General features: G+C 35.1%; 2 protein-coding genes across 2 annotated transcripts; both read right to left on the bottom strand.

The window, feature by feature from the left end:
• Nucleotides 1-4,935: 4,935 nt before the first annotated feature.
• On the bottom strand, nucleotides 4,936-7,612 carry LOC309495094 (C-type lectin mannose-binding isoform-like). The gene is made up of 6 exons (XM_082164641.1): nucleotides 7,342-7,612; nucleotides 7,116-7,197; nucleotides 6,865-7,007; nucleotides 6,584-6,724; nucleotides 6,380-6,494; nucleotides 4,936-5,532 (listed from the first exon to the last, which is right to left on the bottom strand). Exons 1-6 carry the CDS (start codon nucleotides 7,372-7,374, stop codon nucleotides 5,450-5,452), a joined length of 597 nt encoding a protein of 198 aa, XP_082020767.1. The 5' UTR covers nucleotides 7,375-7,612; the 3' UTR covers nucleotides 4,936-5,449.
• Nucleotides 7,613-10,251: 2,639 nt separating this feature from the next.
• On the bottom strand, nucleotides 10,252-24,654 carry p2rx3b (purinergic receptor P2X, ligand-gated ion channel, 3b). The gene is made up of 12 exons (XM_082163332.1): nucleotides 24,328-24,654; nucleotides 23,636-23,771; nucleotides 18,742-18,813; nucleotides 18,539-18,608; nucleotides 15,136-15,229; nucleotides 14,975-15,052; nucleotides 14,684-14,825; nucleotides 13,874-14,010; nucleotides 13,527-13,620; nucleotides 13,375-13,440; nucleotides 11,636-11,713; nucleotides 10,252-11,543 (listed from the first exon to the last, which is right to left on the bottom strand). Exons 1-12 carry the CDS (start codon nucleotides 24,468-24,470, stop codon nucleotides 11,415-11,417), a joined length of 1,239 nt encoding a protein of 412 aa, XP_082019458.1. The 5' UTR covers nucleotides 24,471-24,654; the 3' UTR covers nucleotides 10,252-11,414.
• Between the last annotated feature and the right edge of the window lie 273 nt (nucleotides 24,655-24,927).

The raw sequence follows: 24,927 nt of genomic DNA, 5'->3' as shown, positions 1-24,927 counted from the left end.
CATCGGCGATTCCATCGTTCGGCACGTACACGCTACGTTAGGTAAAAGTAAGGTGCACAGTCACTGCTTTCCTGGTGCTTGTGTTTCTGAAATCGCTGCTCGCGTTCCCGAGATCCTGAACGGTGACGAGCGCGTCGGAACTGTGGTCCTGCACGCGGGAGTGAACGACATCAGGCTGCGCAAGACGGAGATTCTGAAGAAAGACTTCAGGAATCTAATCGATACGGTACGCAGCACATCGCCTGAAACAACGATCATTGTGTCAGGACCGCTTCCCACGTACCGACTAGGGCATGAAAAGTTCAGCAGATTATTTGCGCTAAATGAATGGTTAATGTCATGGTGCAATGAGCAGAAACTGCTCTTTGTAAATAATTGGAATCTGTTTTGGGAGCGTCCTAGGCTTTTCCGTGCTGATGGCTTACACCCAAGCAGATTCGGAGCGGATCTTCTGTCAGACAACATCTCCAAAATGTTAAATACCCTTTGACTAGTAACCAAAAGTCCAAACCATAGTCTCTGCTGCACTAATTTAACTGATACAAATACTAGTGTAGAACATTGCATAGAAACCGTGTCTATTCCTTGTTTAGTGAGATCAAATAATAAATCTACTGCAGGATCTAGGAAAAATCTAATTGTTATTAAAACAGAAAATGTTGCTATTAGTAAACAAAAACTATTTCTAAAGCTAGGTCTTCTAAACATTAGATCACTCACACCTAAGGCAGTTATTGTAAATGAAATAGTCACAGATAATAGCTTCGATGTACTTTGCCTTACTGAAACCTGGCTTAAACCAAATGATTATTTCGGTATTAATGAGTCTACTCCTCCTGGATACTGTTATAATCATGAGCCCCGTCTGATTGGTCGTGGCGGAGGTGTTGCAACCATTTATAGAGATATTCTAAATGTTACTCAGAAAACGGGTTATAAGTTTATTTCATTTTAAGTACTTGTACTAAATGTTACGCTCTTAGATGTTAGAAAAACATCCCTATTATCTCTAGCCTTGGCTACCGTATATAGACCGCCAGGGCCTTACGCTGATTTCCTAAAAGAGTTTGCAGATTTTCTCTCAGACCTATTAGTCAATGTCGATAAAGCATTAATTGTTGGAGATTTTAACATACACGTAGATAATCCAAATGATGCGTTAGGAGCTGCGTTTACAGATTTATTCAATTCATTTGGGGTCAAGCAAAACGTCACTGGACCAACACATCGTCTTAATCATACACTCGATTTAATTATATCACATGGAACCGATCCAACCGATATAGATATCATTCCACAAAGTGATGAAGTCACTGATCACTACATGGTAACTTGCATATTACGTACTGCTGTAATATGTCATGCGGCGTCGCGTTATCAACCAGGCAGAACAATCCTCCCATCCACCATAGATAATTTCTCAAATTGCTTATCTAATCTGTCTCAGCTGCTGCCTGAACCCAAACAAACAGATGAACTAGAAGAACTAACTAGCACTATGAGCACCATTCTCTCTAGAACATTGGATGTGGTTGCACCTATTAAATTAAAAAAGGTCAGAGAGAAAAATAAAGCACCATGGTATAACAATACTACGCATGTTTTAAAGAGAGAAACCCGTATTTTAGAGCGTAAATGGAAACAAACTAATTTAGAGGTCTTTAGAATCGCGTGGAAAGACAGTATGTCACGTTATAAAAAGGCCCTAAAAGCCCTAAAAGGCCCTGAGCACCTCCGCAAACTAATAGAAAACAACCAAAACAATCCAAGGTTTTTATTTAACACCGTGGCTAGACTAACAAATAAACAGACGTCACCCGAACAAAATATCCCGTTACAGTTCAGTAGTAATGATTTCATGAACTTCTTCACTGAGAAAATAGAAAGCATCAGAACCACAATTGTAAACGTTCAATCTTCAATCGCGCCTTATAATTCAGCTTCAGTTATCACCCCGCAAGAACAATTACAGTGCTTTACAACTATAGAACAAAAAGAGTTAAATAAACTTATCACTTCATCTAAAACAACAACATGTTTATTAGATCCTATACCAACTAAACTACTGAAAGAAGTGTTACCTGTAGTGGAAGAGCCTCTCCTCAATATTATTAACTCGTCTTTATCTTTAGGTCATGTTCCAAGAACATTTAAACTGGCAGTTATAAAACCTCTCATTAAGAAACCACAATTAGATCATAATAATCTAGCAAATTATAGACCCATTTCAAATCTTCCATTTATGTCTAAAATATTAGAAAAAGTGGTGTCTGCTCAACTGTGCTCTTTCTTACAACAAAATGATATATGAAAAGTTTCAGTCAGGATTCAGACCGCATCATAGCACTGAAACTGCGCTCGTTAAAATCACAAATGATTTACTTTTAGCTTCTGACCAAGGCTGTATCTCAATACTAGTTTTACTTGATCTTAGTGCTGCGTTCGATACTACAGATCATACATTACTCTTAGATCGACTACAAAATTATACTGGTGTTCAAGGACAAGCACTATGCTGGTTCAAATCATACCTATCTGACCGCTACCATTTTGTCTATTTTAATGGAGAAAAATCGATCATAACTCGAGTAAACTATGGAGTGCCGCAGGGATCTGTATTAGGCCCTCTGTTATTTTCAATATATATGATGCCACTTGGAAATATTATAAGGAAACATGGAATTAGTTTCCATTGTTATGCTGATGACACTCAAATATATATTTCATCACGGCCGGATGAAAACGCTAAATTTTCCAAATTGACAGAGTGTGTTAAAGATATAAAAGATTGGATGACGCGTAATTTTCTTTTATTAAATCCAGACAAGACAGAGGTAATACTTATCGGTTCAAAAAACCGCCCACAAAACCTCGCACAATACAACTTTAACATCATAGGATGTCCTGTTACTTTATCCTCTACAGTAAAAGACCTGGGTGTTATACTCGATTGCAACCTGTCTTTTGAAAATCATATTTCATATGTTACAAAAACAGCCTTTTTCCACCTTAGAAACATTGCTAAGCTACGTAATATGCTATCAGTTTCTGATGCAGAAAAGTTAGTTCATGCATTCATGACCTCGAGACTGGATTACTGTAATGCTTTATTAGCTGGTTGTCCTGCATCCTCAATAAACAAGCTACAGTTAGTCCAAAATGCCGCCGCTAGAGTTCTTACGAGATCAAGAAAATATGATCATATAACACCGATTTTATCATCACTGCATTGGTTACCTATAAAGCTCCGTATTAATTATAAGATATTGCTACTGACTTATAAAGCCCTAAACGGCTTAGCTCCAGTCTATTTAACGGATCTTCTATCACCCTATAATCCATTGCGCTCTTTAAGATCACTAAATTCAAGGCTTTTGGTCATACCTAGGATATCCAGAACCACCAAAGGAGGGAGAGCATTTTCACATTTGGCTCCAAAACTCTGGAATAGTCTTCCTGATACTGTTCGTTGCTCAGACTCGCTCTCCCAGTTTAAAACTAGATTAAAGTCGCATCTCTTCAGCCAGGCATTCATATAATCCTACAGTTCAAACTACAATCCGGCCTCTAGCTTATAAATGCCAGAGGAGAACTGGCCCCCGACTGAGCCTGGGTTCTCCCAAGGTTTTTTTTTCTCCATTAGGTCACCTGATGGAGTTTTAGGACACCATTAGGTCACTTGATGGAGTTTTTCGGTTCCTTGCGACTGTTGCCTTTGGCTTGCTCAGTTGGGGATATTTTGGGGATATTTAATTTAATTTTATCAATCAATAAATTCCTCTTGAAACAAACTTTGTTGTATTATTTTAATTGAATACTGTGAAGCTGCTTTGATACAATCTTTATTGTGAAAAGCGCTATACAAATAAACTTGACTTGACTTGACTTGACATACAAACCACTGAAATCGGCTGAAAAATGTTGAAAAAAAAAAGGTTTTTATCCAGAAAAACCGCAGCTCACCTGTTTACTTGCATTTGATTACAGTGCAGTCTTGCCCTCCGCAAAATGGCGGACGCGTTGACGCTCACCTGTTTACTTGCATTTGATTACAGTGCAGTCTTGCCCTCCGCAAAATGGCGGACGCGTTGACGTATCGCAGCAACGTTCCAAAGCGGCCAATAGGGCGTCTATGTATTTATTATGTCTATGCTTTTACCTCTCACACACATGTACTGAAAATTTCAAAAACTTTTAGGCTTTTATGTTCAAATTGGAGTCAGACAATGATGGAGAGACTCAAGAAGAGGTGAAAACATGTAGAAGCAACAGGACGTTTCTGAATGGTTAGTTGGTGAATTTATGTAGCCTGTGTTGTTATCTTCTAGTCATTGATTAGCATATTCTGTCTTGATAACCTATAAATCGTGTTCCAGCGGGGTTTATGTAAATTTGAAAATAAAAATTGGTGAAAATACTAAATTGTTTTACAGAATGATTGCAAAGCAACACACAGATGCAGTGGTGCAGTAATACTTATGTAAAAGACACAAGATGCAGGTCAGTCGAACGAAAAAAAACGCAAGGTCTAGAAACGCGTTTTTGAAAAGTTGAACTTATTTTAACTTGAGCGCCACGTTTTTAGAATGCCGTCTCGTGTGCGAGACGCTTAAAGGGATACTCCACTTTTTTTGGAAATAGGCTCATTTTACAACTCCCCGAGAGTTAAACAGTTGAGTTTGACCGTTTTCGAGTCCATTCAGCCGATTTCCGGGACGAGACGGCATTCTAAAAACGTGGCGCTCAAGTTAAAATAAGTTCAACTTTTCAAAAACGCGTTTCTAGACCTTTTTTTCGTTCAAACTACATACCACCCCTTTAAAAGAAAAGGGTAGGCTATTGGGACAAGAAAAGAGTGATGCAGGGGTGACATCAAAACCCGGAAGACTTGTGATTTTCCTTTGGGGTTTTATTATGTTTAAAAAAAAAAAAATGTATGTATGATTAAAATAAGGTCTGTGCTAAACTGTATTGTATGCAAACATAAACGTACAACATAGCTTACACACACCCAAGCTATTTTTTTTTTTTTTTAAACAAAAGAAAGTTTGGGGTGTTAGTGTGTGCTGTTTACATTGTAGAACAAAACGTCCAAGTTTCAAGTTATGTTTACCACAAACCTTATTTTACTAATAAATTGAAAAAACCCATTATAAAACCCCATAGGAAAATCTCAAGGGAGACCAGTGGCAAATTTGTCTTCAAGGTTTTGACATCATCCCTGCACCAATGAATATGTACCACAAATATGTATTTATACTGTATTTGAAGACAATATCCACTGGTACAGTCCATGCAATACAATTTAAAAACTCGAAATAACTAATTTATATTATAAAACAATTTTTTATTCATATTTTAAAATATGTTGTTTTCACAATTTTGAACACAAAGTTATGTTTAAGGTTCATTGACAGATAAAACAGTTCAGTCTAAGCCTACTGCAAGTCTAAGTCAAAGCTGTCATCACTTTGAAGGCGCAAACGTAGTTTTTCTGCACATAACAAGGATCGTCATTCCACTTGCCAACATCTAAAAGAAAGCAGAAAAAGGTCAAACCAACATAGAATGTGAGAATAAAATAATAGTGATAGATTATTGTAGATAGACCTGTACATGTGAGTGGGACGAGATATTTTTGTGTATGTGTGTATGCATATGAATGTGTATGTGGGTATGGTAGGGGGATGTGAATAAGGATTTGAAGTCAAGGCTCTAGAATTTACTATAAGAATAATTACTTTCTATTGATATATGTTCATATTATTTTTTTATTTTTTTATTTTTCTTGTAGATTATAAGACTTTGGAAACAGGATGATTATTGCAAATGTAAGTTTTGAATACTGGAGAGGGGGTAGGATTAAATAAGTTTTTTACTTCTTCCAACCCCTTTTCAGACATGTTAAAGAGTGTTAGTGTTTATTTGTTTGTGTGTATATATAAGCGTTTGTATATGTATGTAGGTATGTATATGTACCTGTATGTGTATATGTATATGAGTATGTATGTATGCACGTAGGTGTGGGTATGTGTGGATATATATATGTATGTACATATGGATATGGATGAGGGTTTCTATGCACATATGTGTCTATGTGTTCAATTTCCTGTGGGAGTTAAAGACTGGCTGTATGTGATAGAAACAAAGTGTAGGAACTTATTAACATGTCTGAAATAAATTAAAAAGAAAGAAAGATTCTAGATTACATTTTATACCAATCATGCAATTTATGTGATTTTACCAATAAATAGTTACAATTATTGGGACAGTGGTAACTGACTGTTACTATATGAAAAGTCAACTATACTTGAAATATGAAAAGTGAATTCTAGGCCTTTTAAAATTGCATATTTTGAAAAAGAAACTCTTTGCTTACGATTCCAGTTCATTTCCACACAGTCCTCCCTGTTACTGAATCTGTGGTTGGGCTCACCAGGTGTCCAGATTTGATAGTTCCAAGAGGAACCGTCAGTCCAGACAAATCTACCAGACTGAGAGAGTGACGAAGATCAAACATTTTAGGGTAAAGGTTACAGGTAAATGAAAAATTTACTTTTTAAATCACTTCTGTCTCATTTGCCTGAAAAAACTCAAAGGCTCCGATCCAGATGCGTAGGTTATGTGGACTATACTTGATCACAATGCAGAGCACGTCACCATTAGCCTTTGTGTTGTGCATTGACACCAGGTGTCCACCAGGGGCTTTGCTTCTGCAGCTGAACTGTGTGCGGGAAAGAGCAACAACATCAATAAGAAACATCTTTATAGAAAAATGAGGACAGAATAATTTGGAGATAATTACATAAGTCAGTTTCTTTTCAATATGTGTTGTCTATTTTGTCCCACACTGACACTACTTACCTCAGCTGCAGTGAAGTTGAGACGACTGCCAAAGTATTTGACACAGTGTGATCCCACTCTGAACCAACTCTCATAGCCAGTCATTGGACAGGCTTTAGGCAAAATACAGCCTAATGAGGGATTTTTACGGCCAGCAGCCTCATCTAAATGTGAACATCACACCAAAATTTGCCCTTGGGGGTTAAAAACTTTCTTTAAAAATATAACATGAAATATTTAAATAAATTAAATAGCCTAATTTTAATCAGCACCTCGCTCCATGGTTAAGAAGCTACCACTTCCAAAAAGGAAAGTCATCAACAAAAAGCTAAAAATCTCCATTCTTGCTGCACACTGTGAAGGAGAGAACATGATCGGTGGAAGCTTACAATATTGTTTTATAAAATAGTCATTTAAAAGAAAAAATTCTTCTTTTTTTTTTTTTTTTATAATTTAAAAATAATAAATGGTTACCAAATGGTACTAAAATGGACTTACCACTCCTTCCACTCGTCTTCCGTGTCTCCTCATAACATTTAGTCTGTCTTAAATCCGTCACTTTTTCTTACAACTCCTCCCTTTCTCTTACTCAGCATTCAGTGTGTCTATATGGAGTTCCACATGAAAGCTCATAGCAATAGAATAGAATAAATAGAATAATAAAAAAAAAGATTGATTTGTCACCATGAAATCAAAAACCTTTTTATGGAATATTGCAGTATTTATTAGAAATGATTTATCCGTGTAGCCTACATCATTTTATTTTATTTTAAATAACTTATGTTCCCTCTAAATCTTTAATCAGAATACCTTTCCCTCTCTGATGATTTTACTTTAGTTTACTGCTGCGAGGGCGGGACAACCTGTCTTTCAGATGAGGTCACAGCAATAGAAAACCACAACCATCCAATTCCCGATGGACAAAATCAAGTCCCACCCTACATTTTTTCTTGTTTGAAGCTGTTTCACTCAAATACAAGTCACAATAGGGAAGATAAGACTATCCCAACTTCCATTTCATGCCATCATGAATACAAATTATCTGTGGTGCAGATTGACCAAATTAAGATATGTGGATGAATTATTTTGGTTTCGAAAACACCTTTAACATAATGTGCAACATAATTGTGAAAGATAAAAAAAAATCTTTGTTGTTGTTGAAGTTGCAATCAAAATGCAGTTGGCTCAAACATCTGATCCCAACTTGAATGGGCCTAATGCTTCTGATCTACTAACAAGCTTGCTTCTTTATCACACTATAGACCGTTATACCACTGTGCCGTGTGGTTACAGACACTGTTGCTGATCTTTTTAAATTTGAACTTCTACATTTCACATTGCAACTACATGATGATGGAAATCATATGCTGAATGGCTGTACTGTTAGTCTGACTCAAGACTTTAATGTTATGAAAAACTGATTATTTTTTAGAAAATGACTGCAGAGCATATTATATTATTTTTTAGCTTAGTAAATGTTGCCTTTATTTCTCCTTATAAATGTCAGGATTATGTTCTTTGTGTTTTAGTTCTCTTTTCCTGTGTGAACTAGTTTCCAGTTTGTTCCCTTGATCAATCATTCTATTAACTTTTTATTCAATTAATTAGCTCATTAGTTCCCTCATTTTGTCTGGTATATATTCTCCCTGTTTTGTTCAGTTCTTTGTCCTGTCTTGTCAGTGTTTTACGTGGTTCTGTTTCCTGAGTTTTCCTTGCCTGATGGATTTAAAGACTGTTTTTGCTGATCTCCTTTGTTGTCGTGCACTTTGTACAGCCACACATGACAATATTAGTATAACAGTTACACTTTATTAGTACAAGCACTTACAGAGTTCTTACCTAAAGTACTGGATAATATAATACAACTACATTGGTTAAGGTTAGGTAAGAGTAGGTTCAGGGTTAGTTGCTAGTTATTACAGTTATTGTCATCACATTAATATGTACATATATGTACACGAGGAACAGGACTGTAAAATAAAGTGCTAGTGGTATAACACTTTTTTTTTGACAACTCCTACTTCTCACTTTTTTTTGCTGCTTTTAAACTGTAATACTTATTCAGCAGTCTTCACACGCAAAAACCAAACACGCTCTTAAGAACATTTGCTTGGTAACTTGTGCTGTCAACATTTTTTTTTAAGGTACCTTCTAGTAAAGTTAACCATGGACCTTATTTTACTTCTAAATCCGATTTTCAGTCGTTGATAGTGATATCTTGTCAGTCTCGTTTCTCTGTCGTAAACCATTAGTTCAAATAAGACAATTTATATCAGAAATGACATGTTTTGTATTGCCCTGAGCCTCCCATGAGCATCAATATTTACAATCAAATTAGAATTGGTAGTATAAATAAAGTATTAACAATGTTTGCATAACGATAGGGAAATAACAGAAAAACTATACACTGTAAAAATGAATACGCTATATCTACTCAATAAAATTCTGGCAACAGATTTCAAGCAATATTATTAATTAAACTTAACAAATTAGAATTGAGTAATGATTAATCAAATTAATTCCTTAAAAGTTAACCATTTAAAATGAGTAAAATTGACAAAACATTTTTTTAAACAAAAATATCTGAATAACAGACAGACGTCAAAGATGAATTAAGAACCGTTTATTTTTTATTGCCAACATTGAAGACACCTGATGTTAACAAGCAGAATCACTGGAGAAAACCGTAAGCCACCATTATGGTGATCAGTGTTTGTTTTAGTTGGGCTCTTGACCCTTATATCATTAACTTTAGATTTTGTTTGGCTGCTCTACCTGAGTTATAACAACCAGATGAACAAATAGAAAAGGTGATCTGATGGTGTTGGTTGTGTTTTAACATAATTGTTATTTCACAATCATTTGACCCGAATCACTGAACTCATTTCTGAGTTAGGTTTACTTTATTAATTATAGCAGCACTGTCCTTGTACAGCATAATATTTTTTAACCATTTCAATAAAATCCAAATTATCAAATCAATAAAAATAAATAAAAAAAAACGTACAAATATTATGCTGTACAAGGACAGTGCTGCTATAATTAATAAATTAAACCTAACTCAGAAATTGGGATCTATATGAGTTCAGTGACTCTGGTCAAATGATTGCGATATAATGATTATGTTAAAACACAACCAACACCATCAGATCACCTTTTCTATTTGTTCATCTGGCTGTTATAACTCAGGTACAGCAGCCAAACAAAATCTAAAGTTAACAATTTAAGGGTCAAGACGAGCCCAACTAAAACAAACACTGATCACCATAATGGTGGCTGAAATTATGGTTTTCTCCTTCAGTGATTCTGCTTGTTAACATCAGGTGTCTTCAATGTTGGCAATAAAAAATAAAGAGTTCTTAATTCATCTTTGACATTTAATTAATAATATTGCTTGTAATCTGTTGCCACAATTTTATTGAGTAGATATAGCGTATTCATTTTTACAGTGTATTTATTACAATATAACTCAGAAAATGCAGGAGAACTCCCATAGAAAACAACCATATAATACAAAAACGAGACCGAACAAAGAACTGAGGGGAACTAAGGGCTAAAATATACAGAAACATTTACAGAACTAAGAACAGGTGTGCTAATGATTAACCATGCAAAACAAACTAGCAGAACGAAATCAAGGTATATCTACACAACAATGGTGAACTAAAAATGGAAAAGTTTTTCCTTTGCATTTTTTGCGTAGAGACGACAATATTGTCAAAACTATACCCATTCACATGGATTTGCGAAAAATGACAAAAAATTGTGTATTATTCATGACTGGCCAGTAGTTGGCGAGGTCACCTTGTAAAGAAAAACTACACGCCTATAAACTGAACAAGTAATACACATGACTTCACCTTTTTCACAATTTCGCATTTTTGTAGTTTACACAGAGATGATGCACTTTAAAATCCGTTTTCAAAAGTTTGTATTTTCAGGCCCCCAAAACACTGTTGCCATGTAAATGGATCAGCCAAAACGCTTAAAGTTTTCAGTTTTTTATTGAAAGTGTCGTGCAGACGGCTGAACAGGGAACAAAATGAACCAAAAATACTCCTGACAGTGTTAGAAAAGTTCAGAAAAATTTGATCAAGCAAAAACATTTTCATCTACACTTGGCCAAAAGAGAGGGTGATACTCTTTTACAATAACTTTATATTCACAAAATAAAAAACACATACAGTTGCATAGCTACATTTTGGGAGTCTACTAAACAATCACATGAATTATTAAATATTTTTAACTTGTGTAAAGGCCATGTTTAAGTTGTGTAAAGGCCATGATAACACTGTGAGAATACATAACAGAATTTGAGTATTTACCTAATACTAATATTTACAAAAAATAGGAATGTTTTTTGATATTTGATCAGTCAGGCAATTTTTTAAGTTTAATTTGATTTGAAGATGATTCTAAAATATTCTTAATGGCTAATGGGGGACATTTTTAATATGTAAATATATGTATGTATGTTTGTATGCATGTATGTATGCATGTAAATTACTGAATTAATGAAAAAAATATGAGTGCTTTTTTGCAATCCTTTCCAAGCGCTGTGGTGGGCACTATTAACTATAGCGTTCAATGGAAAAGGCTCCGGAGTCAGTTGAGAACTTCTCATCAGGTTTGATTGAATGCTGGCTGTGGTCTCTGGACCTGTAGAATGAACTAGTGCTCTGACTATGTGAATCTGATACCTAGAAACAGAGCAAGAGAGAGGCAGTGAGGCATTCTTTGTCATCATAACTGGATAGATGTAATGTTGTTGGCGACTTGCAAAAATGCAAACCTCTTCAAATTTCTTGGCCTTGTACTGGTCAGCTCCTTTCAAGAAGTTCAGCAGAATTATATCACAAAGCACTGTACCCTAAAATAAAGGAAAAGTCTCAGTTTTGTCTACTTAAAGAGGTTAACAGGTATGAACTATTTTCTATTATGAATTAATTTCATTATTAAACACGCTTTAAAATATTGTATTAAGAAGCAAGTGGCTGTCTGGCACTGATTAATGATAAAACAGTCCAAGTTCAAGATGAGGATGGAGACAAAATTCATGTCATGAATATTATAGTTACATGTATATACAAAGGTAATATATAATATATTAAAATATATTACACAAACAATGGGTATGCAGTTTTAAAATTATGTGATCAATAAGTTAACAAATGTTTTTACATTGCTTTAACTCATCAAAATAAGTTGATAATACATTTTAAGTTATACAAGACTCAACTCATTTTTTAAGTCAGTTTAATGTAATTTAAGTTGAAACGACTTAAACTTTGAAGTATAATCAACTTGTATATTTAAGTCAGCAACTTTTTTTTTTTTACAGTGGTATATTATGTCTATACTGATCGATCGTTCTTAAAGGTCTGGGGCCAGCCGGGCGGTTTGCTCACTTCTCACTTGGGTCATATTTCACATACTTAAAATAAACAAATCTTCATTATTTGACTTGCACTGGTCAGAACTATGGTAAAAGTTTTGTGCTTAGTGGCAGGACAGACCAGGACAGGACAGACAATGAAGCATTTTGCTTGAATTTATTGATATTTTAAAGATTTTTTAGAACGTTGTACACAATTTTTATTTTTTTATAAATATATAGTATATATAGCAAAATTATAGTATATTACAGTATTATAGTAAATAAAGCAAAAAAGCACTTTTTTTTTACATTGAATAAGTTAGTTAAAGTTCAGAGTGACAAAATCTAAAAATCTCAGAGTAGGATAAATATGATACACCGGTGTTTTGCCAGATGAGAAGTTTATATGTATCATCTTTTTACTCTTTTAATTCCTTTTATAACTGTTTTAATTTTCCTTGCTTTTATTTTGTGATTATTTTAATTCCTTTCTGTGTAAAGCACTTTGAATTGCCATAGTGTATGAAATATGCTATATAAATAAACTCGCCTTGCCTTGCCTAAACGTGAACTTAAAAATATGAAACAAATATGAATCATTTGTACTTGATTCATGCAAGTAGAAATCAAAGATCTAACTGATACTTATATATTACTTTGGATTGTTCATTATATTTACAATGAGTCGTGTATTGATTCAAACATAAAGAAATGTTGTAAACATATTTACATGTATTTGCAGATTTTAATTAAGTTCACAGATATAACTATTGAGTATAATCTACTAAACTTTAAGACAATATTAATGTTTTTGACTAACGCTATGCTGCAAGCCAGCAGTGCAATGTGAAGTGACCATCTCATTAATATGAAATAACAAATTACATCTTAAATAGTTGAAGAAAATGGTGAATTTGAGTAAGCCACTGTTTATGTATTTAGTGCTAGTGTCACACACACAAAATAACAGATCTCTAATTATTATGGTTGTACCATTTTACTATTTTCTAGTTTGTTGTTGATTTGATTATGTTTTAGCTGACATTTGGAGTTGACTTTCTACTAAGAATTACCAAAAAAAGTGACCCATTTATATTATCCATTTTGTGAAAATGAGCTGTTTTATGTTAATGCAGATTAATGAAGACACATACCACGCCAACAGAGGTGAAGGCAGCAACCATGTTGATTAGAGTTGGTATCATGTCAAATTTCCCAGCCTTTAAAGAGAAAATGTAATGAGCAACTACAACTACAAATGCAGAAAATGCTCAAAAAACACACAAACAATTTAAAATGAACTCACATCTCCATTAACCAGCACATCGAATCTGATGGCGTAGGCTTTCAGCAGAGTGCGATACTCAGTTCCGTTCTCCATTTGAAAATACTTTGCGTACCTAAGGACAAAGATTTAGACATGTTAGCGGATACAGTTTCAAAAAGGATTTTCCAAGCTATCAACTTCGAATGATTTGGTGCCCTTTTGTAATATTTTATAGTACTGTATGTGGCCACTACAAAAAGTCTGATAAACATGTGGATGAAGAATGTGGACAGATTGGAGGCATTTGTTTGTGCAGTATCATTAGAGGCCTGCAGACTGCAACATTCTTGATTAAACTTTAAGGTGGAAAGAAAAGTTTTTAGAACCTGAAGTTGTATCCCGGAGACACAGTGGTCTTCTCTGACATGGCGTCCAGACGAGTGAATGAGTAGGCGGGCTTACACTCATCATCTGCCTTGTCTAAATCACATACCCATGCTATTTTTATCCCTATCACTCCTCCCTGAGAGAAAGAGACAGAGATTACTTACACAAATCCAATTTGACTTTGCACTTAGAGAGAAATAACGATGGTACAATTTTTTTCACTGTAAAAAGTGATCAGTTGACTTATCAGTTGAACTAAACCCGTTGCCTTAAAATGAATAAGTAATAAACTTAATGCGTAATTGAAAAAATTAAGTTATGTGAACTTGACAATTCCACATAACTTAATTTTTTTCAATTATGCATGACATTTATTAATTTAATAATTTTACAGCAATGGGTTTCCTCACTTTTTTAAGTCAACTGATCACTTTTGACAGTGTTGAGAATAAAAAAAAAGGATTTGAAATGTAAGCTAACAGTTATTAGATACTTTTGTGAAACAGTTATTTTATAACAGGTATTTATTTGGCCTCTTTTGAAACTATTTCCATTGGTGGATGAAAACATTTGAACTACGTGGCCAAACTACTTCTGTTTATTGACATTAACTTATTGGTAACACATTTATATTAATATGAGTTAATTGCATTAGTTTATATATTTATACTTGTATATAAAACTGTTGTATAAAAGTCGTGCTTGTGAAATATTTCTTACATATATAAAACTAGGTGATGAAAGGAAGAAAGCAAGGTAGTAACAAAGTAACAAAAAAGGCCAAATATAAAAAATAATTAAACACTCACTTTTCTAGCAAGAGTGGGGAAGTCTTGTTGTGCAAATCGGATCACATCACCCACTTTGAATATTGGACAATACATGTTACTCTCAAAGTCAAAGTGACAGCTCTTTATATAGGTACTATTGATGTTGGGCAAAAAGTTTCCCCTGAAAGGAAAAGAGAAATATTTAATGGAAACAATGAAGGTCATTATTTAAAAAATAAATAATCCAAAAAGGTTTACTGGTAGATTATGTAAAAAAAATATGAATGATAATGATGAGATTTTTCAGTCTTTGTGTTTGATTGCATTTACTTTGTGAAGTTAAAACGTGGGAAGCGAATGCTGTTCTTGATGAAAATGGTAAAGTTCTCCACCTCCATCATGGGGTTTCTTAATAAGAAAAAAACTCCATCAGTCCTTTTTTATTCAACATTCACACATCTATTAATTTGTTTATTTAAAAGTGGACTCACGGTTGAATTTCATCAATCTCTGCAGGACACCATCCTTTGATCTCACAGGTTTTTTGGGTAGTATTGAAGTTCACACACCGTCCTGTCAGCAACCCTTCGGGATACAACCAATAGATCAAAACATAACATATAGACTGTAAAATTTGTTATAATGTTAGTAGGTTATTGGTTTTTCCTTGATCATTTCAATATAACAAAACAATCCACAATGAAACACTCAAACCTTTAAAGTTCCCCTGCAGTAAAAAAATTTATCCCTTGGTTGAATATGATTTCACTTTTCTAACTTTAGTTAGTATGTATTGTTGCTGTTTGAGCATAAACAACATCTGCAAAGTTACAACGCTCAAAGTTCAAAGTAAAGGGAAATATTTGCTTTTAAAGAAATGGCTTTTTAAGGACTACAACAAATGGCTGGTAGGGACTACACGACATTCCTCCCGGGTTAGTGACATCACTAACCCTAAAATATACATAAACCCCCCATCATTTTAGTGATTCTAAAGGGATTATAAGGGGGTCTTTGCGTGCTTTCTAGACTATATAATCACTAGCGGCGCCAGGATTTTGATTGTAGGTGGGCCTCCAGAAAACTGGATGGGCCAGTTAAAATAAGGCAAAATAAATAAATAAATAAATAAACGGGTTCCCCTTCATCTCCGTTTCAGCGCTTTTCTGGGCACTGAGGACAGCGACTCAGTAGCCTAACAGTTACCTGAATTTAATGCGTAATTAGCATAGGTAAAAAAAAGAAAAGAAAACTTAAACAGGAATTTTTTGTTGCTTTTTTAATACAATTACAATTTCATTTAATTTATTGTTTAGTAAAATTATTGGCCTATTATTTTTAGTTTATTAACAGCAACAACAGCTGTAAAGATGAAGTTGACGATCGCCATATCTCCGTAGTGAACGCGCCTATAGAGAGAAATGCACATCATGGATTACATCTCTGATTATGTAGCCTATTTCTTTTCGTTTTAAATTGTTAAAAAGACATTTCAAGCTTTCTTAAGATATATTTCATGTCTGTGAGGCCTACGCTGAGTTTCGTTAAGTTAGGATGAGAATGAGATGCGCTCCAGTTCACAAGCGGACGCCTCCATGATTAGGCCTATATCGTCTGCTATATTTGCTTCTTGGTTCCAGGCAATTGGTTGATATTTTTTTTTTTATTAAAATTAAGATATAATTTATACAAAACGAAATTCACTTAAAAAAAGTCTTTCTACAAAACAAAACTTAATTAAGTGGTCAAAATCATGTCTGACCCACGCCATGTCTCTCGATATATTGCGCATCCTATCTTACTCTGCGGTTCACTTTTCATAATCAACATAGATGAAAAAATAACATTATAATATTTTAACAAATATGAAACTAAATGAGCTTATTTAATGGCTACAACACGTAGGCTATAGTAGACCTACAGACTCTCTATTTGTACAAATTGCTGCACATTCATTTTATTCTGAATTTTGCACACATAAGTTGAAAGTCATTTGTTTGTGCATAGCAAAACATATCTGCAACATTTATCAAGTTCACTGATAATTATGCGTGCATTTATTAATTATTAATGGCCCAATGGTAGCGCCGCGGCTGTATATAATCCATTCAGAATTTTAATAAAAGTTGACACATAACGGTAACTGATATGTTTAGCCTTTGGCTTAACTACGTTTTTGTGGCAAGCAGGGCAGGGCCGAGAGCCATGAGAGAATGGCGCGAGGCCGGTGGCTTGATTTATAATGAGTGTCTATGAGGGGCTGATGCTTTTACTTTCGTTTCGTGTTTGGTTATTGATTAAACTGTTTAAATGTTTGCCGATTACTAACCTCGTTAGAGTTATCAAACGGCTAATAATGTGTGGCTAACACAAACCATGTTCCCGTTCGCCATCTCAGAGTCAGACAGCTGACTTCTAACAATCAGCATCCCTAGAAATAATAGGTGTGTTCGACTTGAAGCAGCGCTGCGCTATGGAAGCTTGTTTCAGCCACTGAATAAAAAAATAAAAAAGGTAATTGTGACTTTTTATCTCAGAATTCTGACTTTTTCTTGCAATGATTAGATTGAAACCAATTTTGACTTTTTTTTTCTTCTCACAATTGAGTGGTATAAAGCCACAATTGCGAGTTATAAAGTCAGAATTGTGAGATATGAACTTGCAATTCTGAGAAAAAAAGGTCAGTCTTTTTCCCCTCAGAATTTGACTTTCTTACTCACAATATGTGAGTTTATATCCCTCAATTCTGACTTTTTAAAGCAGGGCTCAGTAGTTTCGGGATTTCTTCGCTGTATTCTCGCTTTTTGCTCGCAGGTTTCTCTCTAGAGCTCCCCCCACAGCTTCGGAATAGATATTTGACAACACTGTTGTAAAAACTCGTTGGCGATTCTCAGACACCAGAGGCTAGTAGATCAACAACATCAAAGCAGATGGGACGTTCTTTAAAACGTCTTCTTCATTCGGGTTCGGACAGCGTGAGGGAGCGCAATAATGACAGCATTTTAGCAGATTTCTTTTGGCCGTAAAGCAATTGTTTACATCGCGAGACCTGATATCACGCGAGACTTCCTGACGCAGCGGCTGGCGGCCCGCCGGCTCAAAGTTGCAAGTGCGGATTTTCCGCTCACGGGCACCAGGGGGGGGCGAAACGACCACCATTCAACCCGAAATAAGTAATTTAACCATTCCAATGACTCCGAAGCTGTTCAGTTAAGGTAAAAAAAGTTACTTAGAGCACCTTTAACTCGCAATTGTGAGAAACTCACAATTCTGATTTTTTCCTAGCAATTGCGAGCTTATATCTTGCAATTCTGACATTATAACAAGTCACAATTATCTATTACAATTTTTTATTCTGTGGTGGAAACAAGCTTCCATACTGTGCAAAACAATGAGATCAAAGTACTGCGAGAGCTATTCGAAAGCATATGGTGCCGTCTGCTCTCTAATCACTCTCGCGATACTTGGATGTCATAGACCGATCGGTCTGCAGCACCGAGTCAATTTGAACACACCTATGATAGAAAAATCCCCGCCCCGCACATTGACGGGATTGGTTACAGAGGGGCAGTTTCATACTGCATATTTTAGACTGTCTTTGGTACACTGCCGTTTTAAAATACTCAGTATTGGTGTTGACTGATGAATTTGCGGATGGTTTGTCTTAAAGCATATTAAAAACACCACATAGACATGTAAACATTAAAAACTTGATTTTCACCACAGGGGGTCTAACCAATTTAAAAATAATTTCCTTTATTTTTATTATTCATTGTAAAAAAAAAAAAAGAAAAAAAAAAGAATATATAATAATTATATATATATTTTCTTGATATGATCCTTCAATAAAAAATATTTATCTCACAAAGGATATAAAGAACATTAGAATTTTACCATTGCTTGGTGGTTTTGACATCAGCTTCTTACAAGTACTGTCATTGTCACATCTGAATTTCATCTCACTCTGAAGAGTTACATAGACAAACACATGAACATACACACAGACAAGAATCAATGAAATTAGCGTACATTAACCGTGACAGATTTCAGTAGGCTACTTAAAAAAAACGGTAGTTCAAAGCAGTTTCCTCACTCACCTCTGGACAGTTTCCTTGAACTTGGTTCTCTGTCGTGATGAGCTTTGTTATGACGCAGAAAACCGACGCCCCCTGGTGGACACATGCACACACAGACATTGTGTAAAAAATAAATGCTGTATAATTTGTTTTTATTTACAATTACTATAAACTAACCCACACCCTTAATGAGCTTTTTTAGAATGTAAAATAGTATAAAGTATTTACTGTTTTTATGAATAGATTTTCCATGTAAGAACATCCCCAACAAGGAAAGTTCTCAGAACTTTGTCCAAGGTTCTCTCAAAGTTATGAGCAAGTATTCTTTCAGTAGTGTTAATAGAATGTCCTTTCAGAGTTAACCTGTCACCCTAAAACCAAAATTAAGTCATCATTTACTCACCCAAACGTTGATATAGCCTAATGCCTTATGCCCAGTGGTGTAGTCTAGTTTTTTGTAGTGAGTATACTCTAATATAACACCCCCAGCTCCCCCCCGCCGCATACTCACCCAGCCCAGAGCGTCACCCCATAAGCACCACCACACTCACTAATGCATACAGTATGCATCGACATGTAATTGAGAGCATTATGAAATACTAAGTGTTATCAACTTATTTATTTGTTATATGAATATGGTCCCTGAAGCACAGGTTTTATCAGTTGACAATTATCAACAATAAAATAAAATAAACATTATAGGCACAAATACAAATTTACTTTTAGAAATGGTGTTTTTGAAAAAAAAAATTATTTTAAAATACATTTTACTGTGCAATTCCTTTCTAATTAATTTGAGTTAGACCGAACTTTTATTTTGGTGGGTTGTAGACATTTGAGTTTCTGTGTGTTTTAATAAACTATTATTATTATTATTATTGTGCAATAGTAATATATTTCTGTTATAATTTCTTCAAGTTATACAGAACTTTTATTTTGACAGGTTGTCGTAAAGACATAACAGTTTCTGTGTGTATATGAAACGAATGAATGACGATAGTTTTATCAAATGAAATGGTGAAATTCTCATCAAGTGACTCTCATAGCAGCTCTGCGATGAAATGCACATGTGTAGCCTACATCATGTCTCAATACAGTGAAACGCTGAAAACACCACGATCGTGAGTCACGCGTGCTTCTGTGTGTGTGTGTGTGTGTGTGTGTGTGTGTGTAGTGGAGCATACACTGAGCGCTCATTCCCAGAGACGCGTAGAACAATTGCAGTCTCTTTTAGCTTTAATATTCATAGACACTAGTCCATATCGAGATTTGATTCATTGTACAGCAGCTACTTTTGATTTATTCATTCAAAAATAGCCTAATTCCGTGACGTTCTGCTTTATATAGCAAGTTCCATTTGTGACTGGATTCCGCGATTCGATCCGTCGCTTCGCAAACACAGACGGGGTGAATTTATGAATGAAAGTGTGAAAGTTCTGACACAAAACGAAGTTGATACGTATCCTCACGCTTTTTTTAAGTGGGTATACGCAAATCCTTGGCCCTTTCTAGTGGGTATACGGCGTATACCTGCGTATCACGTAGACTACACCACTGCTTATGCCCTTCTTTCTTTTTCGGACCACAAAAGGCCATTTTGTTTTTAAAATGACCCACCTGCGCTTGTCCATAACGTCTTGAGACTTGTGACAGTGAATATTTGTATTATCTTGGGAATGTTTGTTTCGGTCTTCACCGGCACTGCACTGGCTGGTTCGGCTCTGCTCGCTCTCCCACTGCGTTTACAGTTTTTTGGACGTTACGTAGGACACAGTTTTTCACTTTGACTTGATAGATTGACTGAGCACAATTAAATATGTTTGTGAATATACATTTTTAATTTTAGGTGAAGACCTCAAGACAGCTAGTAGCCTACAATGCATCTTTTTGCATGGGGATAATTATTTGGAAGTCATTTATTGAGCCAATATGTAATTGTCAGCTTCCACAATTTTCTAAATATTTTTTTACAGTGTATAATGGGAGTGAATTATGAAAGCTTGTTTCCGCCACAGAATAACATTTTTATCTAAAAATTCAGACTTTTATCTCATAATTGCGTGCGTGATATAGGCTAGGCCTAAAGTCACAATTGCGAGTTATAAAGTCAGACTTTTGTGATATAAAGTCGCAATAGTGTTATGAAGTCAGAATTGTGATATATTGTCACATTTTGAGTTCTGTTAATGTTTAAGTTTCTCATAAGTCTTCTAATCTGTTAATTACTTAAGTTCTCCTTCATTCTCTCCCTGTTTGTTTCTATGGACTGATTGTGTTAGTTGAGTTCAGGTTTGTTTGGTTAATCAGTCTAATTAGTTCCGCTTGTTTTTCTGTGTATTTAAGTCTGAGTTTCGTGCTGTCTTGTCGTCTGTCATCATTGCTGTATAGCATGGTTGTCCTAAGTATCTTTCGTATCTCTGTAAGTTTGAGTTTATGATTAATAAAGACTGCTGCATATCTCCTGTTTCCCCTTTGCTGCAACCAGACCTGTGACAGAAATAAACTCGCAATTGTGACTGTTTTCCCTCAGAATTTCATGTTTATATCTCGCAATTCTGACTTAACTGTCAATTGCGAGAAAAAAAGTCTGAATTGCGAGTTTATTTCTCGCAATTCTGACTTTATAACACGCCATTGTGACTTTATATTTCGCAATTCTGACTTTATAAAACGCAATTGCAAAATTATAGCATGCAATTCTGACTATATCTTGCAATTCTGAAAAATAAAGTCAGAATTGCGAGATGTAAACTCGCAATGGTGAGATAAAAAGTCGCAATAATCCTTTAAAAGGTTTTTATTCTGTGGCAGAAACAAGCTTCCATAGTGAATAGTGTCCAGGATCAAGCTTTGAAAGATGCAAACGTATCACAGAATGGTCAAATGCGTAACGTGTCGTATATTCCTAGTGTTCTGGAGGTAATGTATTTAAACAAAATCCTGACATTGGCCAATGGTCTTCTGTGATTGTGCTGCAGTTCACTCCGACTCGGCCAGAAAAAGTGCAAAGTTGTGAGAAATCAACACTAAACGACTTCACTGGACCATTTGTGATAATTTTGCATCTTTTTTAAAGTTTAATGGTGGTCAAGACTAATTCGCCGCTGGTTCCCTTAAGATGCTCCTTTGGTCTTTTATAGTGGGATTTAAGGTGTAAGGGGTGTAAGATTAGACAGTTTGGGATGTGAATGTGTGCAGTTTGCATGGTAAACCAATGGTCTCATGGTATCAAGTTATGTTTACCACAGGCTTTATTTTACTCATAAATTCAAAACCCGTAGGAAAATCTAGAGGGAACCAGTGAAGAATTAGTCTTCCGGGTTCTGAAGTCATCCCTGCGCCACAAGTTTTTTATTTAATTTCTTTGTGGCCCGAAAAGAAAGAAGGGCATACAGCATTAGAACAACCCCAGAGTGAGTAAATTATGACTTTGGTTTTCTCAAAACATTAACACAAAAACATTTACAAATCACTTTTTTTCTGAAACATTTTAGTTAAGACATTTTAGCATTTTAAAATCTTAGTACTTGTTTCCGAATATTCAGAGAACATTAAATAATTCCCTTAAAGGGATAGTTCACCCAAATATTTAAATTCTGTCATTAATTACCTGCATGTCGTTCCAAACCCGTAAGACTTTCGTTAATCTTCTAACACAAATCAAGATATTTTTTATTAAATCTGAGAGATTTCTGTCCCTCCATTGACAGCTACACAACTACCACCTTAATGCTTCAAAAAGATACTAATTGTGCGGTTTAGTACAAATTTTCTGAAGAGACTCGATCGCTTCACATAATGAACAGATTTAATTTAGGCTTTTATTCACATATAAACATTGAACAGCGAACATAAACAGAAGCTCAACTGAACCTGCGAGAATAAACTGGAAGCTCAAAGGTGCTGCGTAACACGAGAACAAACCTTATTGGTTCTTGCAGAATCTCAAACGTGCTGCGTAACACGAGAATGAACCTCATTGGTTCTTGCAGAATCTCAAACGTGCTGCGTAACACGAGAATGAACCTCATTGGTTCTTGCAGAATCTCTGCGTAACACGAGAATGAACCTCATTGGTTCTTGCAGAATCTCAAACGTGCTGCGTAACACGAGAATGAACCTCATTGGTTCTTGCAGAATCTCAAACGTGCTGCGTAACACGAGAATGAACCTCATTGGTTCTTGCAGAATCTCAAACGTGCTGCGTAACACGAGAATGAACCTCATTGGTTCTCGCACATCAAGCGAACATGCTTGATCTTCCGTTTACCACAACCAATTTGTGAGTTGATGAATGTGTATCTGAATAGAAGACTAAACTCAATCTGTTCATCATATAAAGTAATCTGGTCTCTTCAGAAAATTTGGACTAAACCCGCTCAATTAATATGGATTAGTTTTACGATATCTTTATAAACTTTTTGAAGCGTTAAAGTGGTAGTTGTGTAGCTGTCTAAAGAGGGCCACAAAGGTCTCAGATTTATAAAATATCTTAATTGGTGTTCTGAAGATGAACACAAGTCTTACAGGTTTGGAATGACACGAGGGTAATGACAGAATGTTCATTTTTGAGTGAACAATCCCTTTAATGTTTGGAAAATGATCAGTTGTTCGCAAAAAAAGAAAAAGGTTTTTAAAATGCTTAAACAGGACATTTTGAACGCTCAGAGAACATTTACAATAATGTTTTCATAACTTAATGAGAACATTAGCAAAACATTCTTAGAACTTTTTTTTTTTTTTTTGCTGGGTCCTCACATGTCTCCTAAGGGAGATTTTGTTAGATTTAATTGTCAATTTTGACATCAAACTGTAACACACACAACATGCTATGTTACAGACACACACACTTGTAATACAAATTGGTCACAAAAGTATACATATTATTTTAAGTATTCTAAAACTTGAGATTTACTTGAGTTGGTGTGACATAATCGGCTACATCCATGATCCGGTTGTTATACTCTCCGAAACCTTTCACTTTAGTCATTACCGATGACTCGATAGATGTGTCTCGCACTTGATATGCTTTCTCATACAAAAACACCCAGCTGAGGGAGGGGGAGAGCGGGAGATAGAGAGTTAGGAAAACAGGAAATACAGAGCAATTTTTGCTTTCTTTAATGCAAAATGCTCACAAATATATATATAAACTGCATGTAAAATGTAAGATTTTCATGCACTTACATACCAAGAACAATTTTTTTTAGTCTCATACAATTGCGTTGTACATCAATTGTCACCAAGTCGAAAGACTAAAATCAAGTAGCCTAATTTAACTGTCCAAAAATAATTATTAAAATTAACTGTAATATATTTCAATCAGCGTTTTATTTGTTACAGTCTTTATTAATCTTTGTTAATGTTAGTTAATTATAATACACCTGTTCATTGTTATAGTTCATGTTAGCACAGGTCCATTAAATAGGCTAATAAGAACAGATGCAACTTTTGATTTTTAATAATGTATTTGTAAATGTTGAAATTACATTAAGGTGAATAAATACTTAATACATTTTTTATTAATTTAAAAAACACAAACATGTTGTTTTTTGTTTTTGTTTTTTTGGGCACAAGTTTAAATCTCTTTAAATCTCGAACACTCACCCGATGAAGTACGTTATGATGAGGAGTTGGACAACACGGTTGATGACGCCGATGGTCAAGCTCTTTACCACCACGGACTTGGTCGTCTCATAGGTAAAGAAATCTGTTATGCAGTTCCACATTTTGTCAGAACACTGCTGCATTCACAAAAAATACACTTCAAGTGTATCAACGTATTTGCATGAATGTTTAGTTAATCCCGGTGATAATTCTGTCCAAATGCTTTATCCTGCGTTTTGTCAATAAAAGTAAAAAAAACCTCTTCAGTAATCTTCCTTATTTGTTTCCCTGATAAAAAGTCTCCACATCTTGAGATCAGATGCTTTCACAGAATATTTCTCTTCCTCCAAGTCCCTCCCTCTCTCCTCCCTCTTTTCTTTTTCTTCGTCCTTCAATTATTCTGACATTCTTAGTAGATGTTATAGTACTAACCACTAGATGTTTAGTGTCAGAGAGGTCTGTAATAGCTAAATCTTAATGAGTGACGCACATTATATCATGTCACCATGAAAGCTCTGTGCAGTAGTAAAAAGCGTCTCATTAGAGTAGCAAAAGATTACATCTTTGCGATCTTTTCCGAGATGATGGACCGTATAGTCA

The sequence above is a fragment of the Leuciscus leuciscus genome, assembly GCF_965113295.1.
Source record: "Leuciscus leuciscus genome assembly, chromosome: 3".
Taxonomy (NCBI): Eukaryota; Metazoa; Chordata; class Actinopteri; order Cypriniformes; family Leuciscidae; genus Leuciscus; species Leuciscus leuciscus.
The sequence above is the reverse complement of the archived record's forward strand: the minus strand, read 5'-3'. Positions and strand labels throughout refer to the sequence as shown.

What these genes read in the sequence shown, in the direction of transcription:
- LOC309495094 (XM_082164641.1), bottom strand. Translation starts at nt 7,374, where the DNA reads ATGAGGAGACACGGAAGACGAGTGGAAGGAGTG. An exon ending in GAAGACGAGTGGAAGGAGTG is followed by an intron (nt 7,198 to 7,341) that starts GTAAGTCCATTT and finishes TCTCCTTCACAG; the next exon opens with TGTGCAGCAAGAATGGAGAT. An exon ending in TCAACTTCACTGCAGCTGAG is followed by an intron (nt 6,725 to 6,864) that starts GTAAGTAGTGTC and finishes TCCCGCACACAG; the next exon opens with TTCAGCTGCAGAAGCAAAGC.
- p2rx3b (XM_082163332.1), bottom strand. Translation starts at nt 24,470, where the DNA reads ATGCAGCAGTGTTCTGACAAAATGTGGAACTGCATAACAGATTTCTTT. An exon ending in CCACGTTTTAACTTCACAAA is followed by an intron (nt 14,826 to 14,974) that starts GTAAATGCAATC and finishes TTTTCCTTTCAG; the next exon opens with GGGAAACTTTTTGCCCAACA. An exon ending in AGGCCAAGAAATTTGAAGAG is followed by an intron (nt 11,544 to 11,635) that starts GTTTGCATTTTT and finishes CTCTGTTTCTAG; the next exon opens with GTATCAGATTCACATAGTCA.